General features: G+C 51.1%; 1 protein-coding gene across 1 annotated transcript in view; it reads left to right on the top strand.

Annotated features, from left to right (window-relative positions):
• The first annotated feature begins 265 nt into the window (after positions 1-265).
• Positions 266-11,317, top strand: part of LOC128273387 (endothelin-converting enzyme homolog) — a 14,293-nt gene continuing 3,241 nt past the window's right edge. Inside the window, exons 1-7 of the mRNA XM_053011334.1 lie at positions 266-420; positions 484-507; positions 8,932-9,461; positions 9,524-9,816; positions 9,915-10,079; positions 10,205-10,288; positions 10,361-10,636. Of these exons, the coding sequence (XP_052867294.1) occupies positions 266-420; positions 484-507; positions 8,932-9,461; positions 9,524-9,816; positions 9,915-10,079; positions 10,205-10,288; positions 10,361-10,636 (1,527 nt within the window). The remainder of the gene's footprint in view (positions 421-483; positions 508-8,931; positions 9,462-9,523; positions 9,817-9,914; positions 10,080-10,204; positions 10,289-10,360; positions 10,637-11,317) is intronic.

The following is an 11,317-nucleotide window of genomic DNA, read 5'->3' as shown; positions in this document are numbered from 1 at the left end:
AGTGTCTTCGCGAGTGCAGCGCCAGCGTCCGGTGGCGATGGTCGTTCCGATGGTGGCGCCTAGAACGTGTACCGGGCAGTAGCCGCGAAGTGTGTGCCTCGTCGTTCCGTGCGGGCCCCGTGGAGTGTCCTCACCCGGAGGGTGTGTGTGTGTGCGTTATTAGTTTCCGTTTTGGTTATCCATTGGTTTCGCGGGCGCTCGGTCGGTGGCGCTCTGTGGCGGTGGCGGTTGGCTTGGGCTTAAGACTTGAGGGTCACGGTGCCACATGACCGGCGAGCCCATGACGACACGTGTAGCCGGTGCCGCCGGTGGTATTGGTGGGCGCGCTCCACACCTGCAGCCACCGCACGCCAACCATCCGCTGCAGGCGCTCCGGACGGACGACATCGAGGTGCAGGTGCTGGAGCAGGGCATTGAGCTGTGCAGCAGTAGCGGCAACGAGCGGAAGGTGAGCAGTGGCCAGGCATTGGGCAGGCATCGGAGACACACACACACGCGCGCGACGACGCTCATTAATGTCAGGCTGTCAATCAAACGGAATCAATCCGTTTCGCTTCGCCGCACCGCGGAACACCATGAAATTGCTTCACCGACCGGACCCGCGGGGGGAGTCCTGTGGGCTGCCTACTCGTTTATGGCCGCATCGCGCGCGTGTGTGTGTGTGAGTCGGGAGCTCGAGCGTCTGGTTACATAATCTGGCCACGGCGGCGGTTGTTTGATTTATTTTCCAACCCCCAAGTGGGAATTCTGCATCCTGGGAATTCCTTTTGACGCCTTGACAGCGTACCCTTGCTGGGCGTGAGGACGAAGAAGTTGTTAAAGCGCGCACCAGCGGGGACCTCAACTACGAGCTTAAAGCGCCAAACATCCTTGCCAATTCGCACGCAAGGGCGCCCTGGAACAGGATCCGATCCGCTCATTATTCTGCTTCGAGAAGCCGCTTCATTGATTACGTGGCGCAATTTCTTGGCCCCGCTTGGGCAATGGCGATATGTGCCGATCTGGGGCACCCGACTCAGTGAAATTGGATCCATTAGGCGTATTAAATGGAGCGTGCACCGTGGGCCGGCTTACAGTCGGAAGATGTGTACCGTGTTTTTTGGCCGTACGTTCATTATGGCAGGAATTCCATTTCCATGTTTGCCCATGCGAAGCGCCCCACCAACGGCAGGCGATTTTAGGGGTCGGGGTAAAACCCCAACCGACCGACCGACACAGGGTCGGAACCGATAGGAAAGTCAGGGAGTCAGGTTTTTCGGGCCGCCGGTCTGAGATTTTTAGCAAATGAAGCAGAACGTTGCACTCCATTACCGCTCGTCGCTAATGAAGCTTCCGGCCGCGGCTGGCTCCGTGGGGCTCCGATCGGACCCTTCGTGGGCCTCGATTTATTGGTGATTAAAATTTAAGACCACCCCAAAACCCTTCAATTGAATACATCCGGCACACGCGTACATAGGCCCATACATAAGTTTGATTATTAGTTCAGGACGCCCCCGGGACGCTAATGTCCGGGAACCTTTGGACCTTTGGACTGCATATCGTTGGTCTGCGACGGACCTATTTAAACCGGAAATGGTCGAAAACAACCATAAAAAGTGAACCAAAATATAATGAGAGAAGAATTTTAACAGCTTATAAACGTTCAATCCCTGGCCGTGCTGGAGATTATTTATCGCAGAACGGTGCGGTCCTCTTTGCATTAATTGCCACATTATTGTGCGCCGCCTGTGTGCGCCGGTTGGATTATTAACCGTTTTGTCTGTCTTTCGTAGGAGATGACGTAGGCCGGCCGGAGTTTACGACCGGAGAGATGGTCGATCCTGGTCCGCTCGTTTGGAGCAGATGGTGTGACAAAGTTTCTAACCGAGCGTCTCAAATTTTGCGCCCCGTTTTTTTCCGTTTTGAGGTGCCATCTGAGGTGCTGTCTAGTGTTGTATTATTCACGCGCAGCTGGCATTCCCCGGTTGGGGTCCCCGGTGGCCGTTTAGTAATTTACACCTTCGGCATCGATCGGTTTTTGCAAAGCGACGCTGCTCCCGGTCCCGGTTGCCCGTACTCTTGCGATGAAAAAGAAAAAAATGTTGGAAAAGAGTTAGCAGAGGAGAAACCCAGAAAGAAAAACATCCCGAAAATGGTTATCAAACCTCTTCGTCCCCTAAGGCGCATTGAGAGACCGCAGTAGAACGGCTTGGAATGGCCGTTGCCCTATCCCCAAACATCGGGCCCAAGATGTGTCCTTTGAAAAAAGGGGAGCCAAATGGAGGCGCCTGGTTGCTCTCACATTTGCTCCACATACTGGCCCGCTGGCTGGCGGCCACTTCCGCGCACGGCCATTACGGATCTGCATTGCTCGGCCCGGAGCCGATCTTACAGCACGCCGTGGGGACACCCGGAACGCACCGCACAGTCGCACGTAATTTATGATTGCACAACATTAAATAAGTAACCGTATGTCGTTGCTGCTTTTAACGATGGAGTTTTGCCAAATGCGCCACGAACCGTATTCGACCGAGGCAGTCCCAGTGGCCACGCAGTGACTACCATTTGTTTTGGGTCGCTTTGGGTCGCACAGTAGCGTCTTAAAGCACAAGCACAAGAAGGCGCGCTCGGTAGCGCTCGTCGGATTGAATTGCTAATTGAATAGGGATCGTGGAGCGAGACCATAGCGTTGGGATTATTCGATTACAAGCCCGCTATTAGACGCCGACAAGGGGCTTTTAATCGAAAAGGTACCTTCAATATTCCTGTCATGCTTTCAGTATTATTTTTACCATCTTTAAATCGGAGTTCTGGGCGTTCTTTAAGGTCTTGTTGATTACAACACGTTTTTGAAGCTTGCATGTAAAATGATGTAGCCTATAAAGAATGACCCAAGCTTACCTAAAATTATGACATCTTCGCCCCACGGCTGTTGACAAACACGTAGCATCCGGGGACTGCCGACAAGTCGAGGGTTCGCATAAAAGCGTCATTATAGCTATCTTTTTCCCGAAGCGTTTTATGCTGTCTCCTAGGGAGCCCCGAGGGCCCCAAAGGCACGACCGCCAGGAGAGCATCGTAATGATGTCTGGTCCGGGCACTTCCGGTGATGCATCTCGAGCGTGGCCCCCGGTGCTGCTTGAGCGCTTCATAACTTGAGTCATTTAGAATTATCGGATATCCGTCCCCGGGCAGGCCTCTTGAAAGTTGTTGACATTCGGGCAAAACTTTGCCTCTCCGGGGGGAGTTTGGGGTTTGTAAAGTTTTCGTCGAGCAGCAAGACGCGCTCTGACCGCTCTAGCAGCCTGACCTGTGGTAACACGAGCGGCGTGTCCTTCGTTGCTGTCCTTTTTCAAGTGCACTCGGGAACTAACCGCACAGTGGCGGGAGGGATTGTATTGATCGAATGTCGCGCCGCACGAGGGAAGGATAATTTTATCGGCTCGCGAAGGACGCGGCCCACAAGGCCACCCCACGGTCTGCCAGTTGGGCCTCCGTCGTTTCACCGTTCGTTTGTGTTGGCCCGGGTTTACCTATGGCTGAAGTTGCCACTTACCAGTGGGGCTGAACTTTCTTCATTATCGGTGGTTTTTTTCGAAAGAAGCAAAGAGAGACAGGAGAGAGAGCCAAGGACTTGGTTTACCATAACTTTAGTTGGTCTTTCCCGATGGATCGGAAACCCGCTGGGTGGGTGATTGATCGTTAGCAAAGTAAAAGTTTCTTACCGCGGGGCAAACGGAAGCTCTGCGGAAGCGATACACACTGGCCGGTAGCGGTAGCGAAAGTTTTTTGTCGAAAGATACGTATTCCGGGGCAGGCCGTTTCGTGATTGAGTTGCAAGTGCTTGCATAACGAAGCCCAGTCATCAAACCCTGCCATTTCTTGTGCAATCAAACGTTCCGAGCTGGCCACCTTGCTTTGAACTGGCGTCTTCGAACAAGTCAACTGATCCGGTGCGGCTTTTGCAGCTCACCGCACGCAAGAGATTAGTTTAATTTAGATCGGATTAACCTTATTTGAAATGCAAGTGAATCTACGGAAGGATTAGATTCGGAAACTGTTAATCAGCTAATGAGAAAGAACTCTGATATCTTCAACGTGACAATACACATTTCGTACGTTTACACATTTTTTTGTTTGGGTGAATAAATTAACATTGTGTAGGGGCTTTATTCGTTCGTTACCGTCCAGAGATCCCCATACGTGACAGACAAGCATTTTTATACTTACCAGGCTGTTCGATAAGTGGTGGTTTGAAATACACTTTACTATGGTCTCTCTAGACATCAATACACTTGTTCCAAGGAGATTCCAATTTATGAACTCCATCCGTGAAGTGAGAAACTGTAATGGCTGTAAAATACGTTTCCAGCACTTTCCACGCATGCATATTTTTAGGTCTGGAAACAGATGGAAGCTGCTGGGGTCCAAATCTGATTAATACGGTGGATGCTCCAAAAATTCGAACTTTTATTTATGGATTTTTGGTATTGGCGAAATGCTGCAAAAATATTCAGAATTTATTGTTTTACCAGTTTGCAACAAACAAAATTCCATTCGCATCCCAAAAAAAATCCGAAAGTGAAGAACCAGGTTCACGCCACAACTTAGCCTCTTGTTTAGACTCAGGATCATGTTGATAGACCCAAGTCTATACTGATGAGTCGATGCACAAAATCCACATTATTCTTTTTCAAATGCTCCAAATGTTGCCGAGAAAGTTGCATTCGAATGTGCTTTCGTTCGATTGTTTCAGTTTCTCGACGATTTTCCAACACGAATTCTGTACGCTTCCTACGATTCTAGGTGTTCTTGGTGTTTTTGGACGCCCTTGGCGTTCTCCACATACGTTCATATGAATAGTGCACCAACATAACTTTAACAAATTAGGATAGAAGCCCCGCCCTCTAATACTGAACCGCAAAACTTATTGAACCCCCCAGTACCGGCACCCTTGGCTTTCAATTACCGGCGCGTGGACCAATAAAGGATCAACGTATCAATCACCGAAGTAACTTCGTCCCAACTTTGACGTGAAATGAAATATTGCCCCAAACCGGCCCCAATGTACGCGCCACGCATCGTCTGACCGTCGTCGCCATTACTTATCGCCATCAATCGTTCGGCAAGGTGAAAAAAATAGTAAATAATAGTCTGCCCGTTTGGCCGTCTGGGCGTTTGTTTCGTTTTGTTTCTCTTGCCAAACGTCTCATCCGCCGAGCCTCGCATAAATCCCGTGAGACAATAATTGGATGGCAACGAAAGCGGCATATTTCATTCGACATAAACCTCTTTATGAGCCGCCGCCGCCGTCGACGACGGAGGGTAGACAGACAGAGTTCGGCGGCTTAGCTTTGTGTCACCGTGAGCAGGCAGCACAGTAGCGTAAATGGTCGTAAATCATTTAACGCTCATTACACGATCATTCGTCAATGATTACGTGACCGGACCGACCGGTGCGCCCAACGTGCGCCAGCGGAAACCTAACAGGTCCTGCCTGCCGCTACGAGAACCCCTTAATACCTGGTCCGGGGAAAATGCAATTATCCCGCCGGGTTTTCACATGTCCACCAGCTGATGGTAGGCACATTCTCCGAAGGGTGCAACGCCGCTCAAATCGACCGCCATTGTCGGGTCGCTGACGCTGACCGAAACGATTCTTTGTCGTACACCAGTTGTGGACCAAGTTTTGTCCCAATCAAAATCTCATTTGGTGGAGGCACCGCAACATGGAATCAGGATGAACGGAAGAACGATACCATAACTAACCCGTAATCTGGCTGTGTGACCTTTGGAAAAATTAGATTTGCGCTCAAAGTATTGCCGTAAAAAAGTCACGCAGCAGCGATGCAATAAATCGTTAATAAAAGTTTAGCTTCCACAGCAAACGGCGTGCTACACTATCACTCGTTGACCTAAATTGGCAAAAAAGGATGGTCCGTATCCAGCCCCGCGCTTGCCTAGCCATCGACACGTGCAACGCGCAGCAGCTCGGCCCGTGGCACCCCGTTTCAGGGAATCAGAAATTCCATTTACTATCGCTGTCAAAAATTAGGTTACAGATCGCCGAGGAAAAACGAAACACACACACACACGAGGAGGGAGAGAGAGAGAGTATATCGATACTAGTTCCGCATGACTAGTGCCCGGGCTGCTGGCCGATAAGATATGGAAATTGTGCCAACCCGAAGCGAACGGGGAACTGGATCAGAATGGCCGGGCGCCGGAAGAATGAAGCACAACGAACGTCAGTTTTACGCCTCATGCTGCAAAGTATGTCGGCACTGCCGGAAGCTGGCCCTATCTTCGCTCACTCACTCACGGCCGTCGTGTGCCGTTCTGTGCCAGGAAATGTCAACCGAATGCTGATCGCTGCCTCGCCACATCTCAACCCGGCAACTGACAGTTTCTCCACAAGCGATCCTCTGGCCTGGCGAAGGTGTCAGCCTGGGTTGGTTGAGCAGCGACGGGTGAAGGGGGTGCAGGGTACCGTGTCGGGGACAGCATCCCAACAAACGCCATTAAATTATTCACATGCCAGAACCGGTGATGATGGCGACCCGCAGAAGGAAAATCGGGGAAAAGTTTGTCCACTCCACACACAGACACAAGCTGCGCTTCAATAATGCACTTGCAAGTCGGCAAGTTCTCGGGCCGGTTTCGTCCGTATCCGCAAAAACCGCTCGTCAGCTCAGCCTTCACACAGAACCTATATCATCATTAACGAAGGCGAGTTTCCACTGTGGCAGACGTCGAACGTGTGGGGCATGTCGGACGTGGGATCCGGCGTGGGAAAATGGGTTGAAAAGTGCAACGAGAATTTTCACCATCACCATTCTCACCTCGTTCATCTTTACCAGTCATGGCACCACATTGTGGACCCCATTATTCGGTTCTAAAGTGCAAGTGTCATTGTTTTTCGATGTTTCGCTAGAAATTGTATGAATGTCCATAATTGGTTTCATTTGGTTGGATTTACCACAGGTTCACAAGAATTAAATCTGCTAACGGATGGTTCTAGCTGTCAATTTAATCCTTATCGTAATGCTTTATTGGTTAGACGGCTTCGTTTGGACATCTAGCAAAGTATTTCAACATGAAACTCCAACTACAACTTGGACAGTGCTGACTTTCTGCTGCCATTTACAGTGCTTTGAGTGGTTCCACACATTCAAAAATGCTAATTTTGAAGTGACGGATGGACTCACAAAACGGACGGACGGAAAAAACACACATATTCTGGAGGACTGTGAATTCGGCAAGCCCGTTTTTTCACGAAAACACTAAATAGGGCCACACGAAACCGATTTTGCTCCATGACACGATGGAAAACCGCTGCCCAGGGAATTTGGTTGCGAAGCTACATGACATGTCGCTTAGTCACCAGGCATGCCTCCTTTCGACTGCTACGATCGATGGCTTGAAGAGTGAACGTCCGTTTGACGTGCCATCTTTGGATGAAGTTTGTTTTGTCATTTTAATGCAAATAGCGTATGTTTTGTTAGAAAAATTCCAAACATTCTTTTCAAATCTTTCAGCACGTATTCACCCACATGCCAAGAGACTTATCAATTCATTGTTTTATAGACATTTTCAAAATTGAAGGATACTCTTAAGCCGCTGTAAGCCGTAAATATTCAACTCGTGTAGAACAAAAATGTAGCAACGTAGTAGTTTCTAAATTAAAGGGCCATTTTACAAAATGAATCGTTTAACAACGGAACAACGTGTTAAAATTATTAACACTTACTACAAAAGTGAGGATTCGATAACGCTAATTTTTCCAGTAACATTGTCTTCAGCGACGAAGCACATTTTTCGCTTGATGGCCACGTAGACAACCAAACTTGCCGCATCTGGGGCAATGAAAAACCACTTAATCGATTAAAGAGAGGCCGTTATGCCTAGAAAAGGTTACTATTGGGGCTATTTTTTAAAAAAACGATGAAGGGAAGACCATTACCGTGAATTCCGAGCAATACTGCCAGATGATAATAAATTTGTTTTGGTCTTCAATTGAAGAAATGGACTTAGAAGATCGAGCGTCATCATTGAAAATAATCTTATCAGAAAAGACTTTTGCCATATATTCCGAGGCGGCCACTCATGTGTTTTTAAAGTTCTTTTATGAAACTAGAAAATATATAACCCTCTAGTACATGACTTTCTCAATTAAGAAACATCAAATAAGTCCGTATAAGATAGATGTCGTCTGGAGATACTTTACTGCTACTTCATCACTCATTTATTACTCTTTTACTCTTCTTAATATATGCTTAATGTGTGCCTGTAATGTAGATAAATCCTTTACCTCGTGACTTTTTTATATCTGTTTTTTTCGCGTCACTTTTAATTCTCTTAACTCGAAATGCTTCATAATTTTTTAATCTTTTGAGCGCACCCACCCAACGTGTGTGTCGGCCTCGGCCTCGGCCACGGTCGGTGTCGGCCTCGCTCGGCACCGGCCCCGCGGTTTTCCCCCCGGGTCGGATCCGCTGGGTTCGCTTTCGACACGAAAACACTTGAAACGCTCGACTTAGTTTGCACGTGCAGTGGCCACCCGCCACCGAAGGAAGGAAATGAGAAGCAAACAGCAATTGTAACCCCCTCGTGGGTGGTACTGTTGTTGTTATTGTTGTAGACTTCCGTGTGCTCCCGTTCGCCTAGTTCCGACAGCATAGGCGAAGCAGTGTGCACTATTGTTCCCCGAGTGCCCGCGGTGGGGGGCCACTTTGGAGCGTCCTTGTGCACCGGGTAGAGTACCTTCACCGCGGGGCTAGAGTTACGTCGCGCAGGTTGGTCCTCGTTGCTTCCACTCGGCCCCAGCAATTAAAGTCCTCCACAGTTCTCGACTTCCCGTTTCATTTGTTGGCATTTTGCTTGTTGGTCCTTTCAGCCCAGCATGACCGGTGGCGCGAAGGCACTGTCGAACTTTCACCGCGGGCGCAGCAGTATGCAATCGTCGGCAACCGGAACCACCTCGCTGGGTGCGTCCTCCAGTTCGGCAGCGCTAACGGGGGCGGCGGCGGCTGGTGGAGGTCCCGGTGGTGGTCCTGGTGGGACAGCTGCCGGTGGCCGGATGCCGGTCTCGCTGAAGAACCCGGTCGGGTGGGTGTGCTGTGCGCCCTGCATCTGGCTCCGGAGCTCGTCGGCCGTGCACAAGATGGCCATCACGGCAGCCACCCTCCTGGTGACGTCACTGCTCGTGGCTTCTCCGATTCTGTTCCTCATCTCGGCTGCCCCGTCACAGTTGCCACGTGATTGCTTCGCGGCCACGGACGAGGACGACTGCCACCCGACGCCCGCCCCACCGCCCGTCTGTGCCGATCCGATCTGTCGGGCGGCCGCCATCAGCATTGCTTCGCGCATGAACTGGGACGTGGAGCCGTGCCGGGAGTTCAAGAACTACAGCTGCTCGTCGCCCGAGAGCAGCCTGCGGGTGGTGAAGAGTGCGCAGGAGATCGCCGACAGCCAGCTGCAGCGTAAGTGGCCAGCCGTGGCGAGGTGGAGTTCCCGGCTTCACGTGCCCCCTTTTCCGTTCCAGAGCTACTGTCGCTGAACACGACCAGTGGGATTTTCCGCAAGTTGGGCCGCCTGTACGGAAGCTGCCTGCGCCAGGAGCTCAACGATACGAGCATCCGGCGGCGGCTGGACCAGCTCGGAGGCTATCTGCATATCGGGTCGGTGGGACCACAGAGCATATCACCGCTGGTAGCGAAGATCAGGTCGATAGGACCGCTGCCGCTGATCGGTATCTACTACGACCTCAGCTACGGCCGCAACCCGCAAATGCTGCTGATCATCGACGGACCAAACACTCCACCGAACATACTCGAGGTACGGTAGGCGTCCGATGTCGACCGACACCGACAAATGTCTTCATTCCGTTCCGTTTCCATTCCATTCTGTTCGCCACCCTGTGTTTCCCCGGCCAGAACCCCGTTCGGTGGAGAGGACCAAGGGCGCCGCCGTACGACGTGGACGAGGTGCCGGACTCGCTCGACGACCTAATCAATACCTTTCTGCCGTTGGGGCTGACCGCCGAGCAGCGCCAGTCGGAGCGGAATCTTATTTTTAGCTTCATTCGTGATCTTAATCAGGTAATAAACGGGTCCGGGCCCTCTCAGGAGATGGTGTCGAACGGAGGGAAACAGTTATGACGTTGGCCTGCGGTTGGTTGGCGCTGACCGACATCCTTCTCTGAAACCGAATCTTATCGCCGCAGATACGCCGCCATTACGTCCAGAAAGACTTCACCAGCAGTTACGTGCTGAACAACGTGACCGCCCTCGTGAATGCGCATCCGTTCGTAAGTTGTCGATTGCCCTTTCTCTCTCCCCCTCTCCCCTCACTCTCTCTTACCGGGCTTGCGTCCTCGCAGCTCGCCTGGCAGGATCTGGTGCCGGCCAACTGGTCCGGTCCGATCGTGATCCGCAGCCCGGAGTATCTGCGCCAGCTGCGGAAGCTGCTGCTGCAGCACCAGAACCGGGTCATCCACAACGCGCTGCTGATGCTGTTCGCCCTCAACACGCTGCCACCGGGCCGTCCGTCGCCGTTGGTGTGTACCCGCGCGACCAACTGGGCCCTGCCGGAGGTTACGTCGGCCCTGTTCGTGGCACAGTATAGTGAGGACGTCATCCGGCATGCGATTCAACGGGTAAAGCATTGATTTTCCACCTCAACGAACGTCGGGCGTCACTGGAGGTCGAACCGAAGGACAAGCTTCGGTCGGGGTCATTTTGATTGCGTGTGTCGTTGACCGGCCAGCTGAGCGACCGTGACAGAGGAACGCCCGCGCTGAATGGGGCACCAAATTACACATTTTGTACCGTTTCGCCTCGCCCCGTGCAAGGACTCCCTAGGGGCCTTTTGGGCCCGGCCCGGTCGGGTCGGGACCAATGTTTAATTCATTCTAATTTTGAGTAATGCCGGGCCAAGTTTAATAGAATTAATTACGGGCTATTAAATAGAAATTACTGGCACGTAAGCTAGTCCTCGGTTTGATTTTATGTTCACGGCCGCAGAAGCTCGAGCGTTCGTTCAAACATCAATCAACTCTTTTGATTTCTTCATAATTTTGGAGGTGCAATTCCACTTTACAGCTGGTAAGCTATATTTTCTGGAGCAAAGCAGTAAATATAGAGCAGGGTTCAGTGCAGGACCTCTATTCTGTTTGCTTTTTCCTGTTCAATTTTTCTTCAACTGCACAATGCGGCGAGTGAGACCCGGTCACTGTTTGTTGCGCCTATGCTATTAGGACTTTGAATTAAATCATGCGGTTTCTATAGCAGTGCACGGACCTACCTTGCGGTCTAAGGATCCTGCAAAGCTTTCCAAT

The sequence above is a fragment of the Anopheles cruzii genome, chromosome 3 (genome assembly GCF_943734635.1).
Source record: "Anopheles cruzii chromosome 3, idAnoCruzAS_RS32_06, whole genome shotgun sequence".
NCBI lineage: Eukaryota > Metazoa > Arthropoda > Insecta > Diptera > Culicidae > Anopheles > Anopheles cruzii.
Note: the sequence above shows the minus strand (reverse complement) of the source record. Positions and strands in the feature narration are given on the sequence as shown.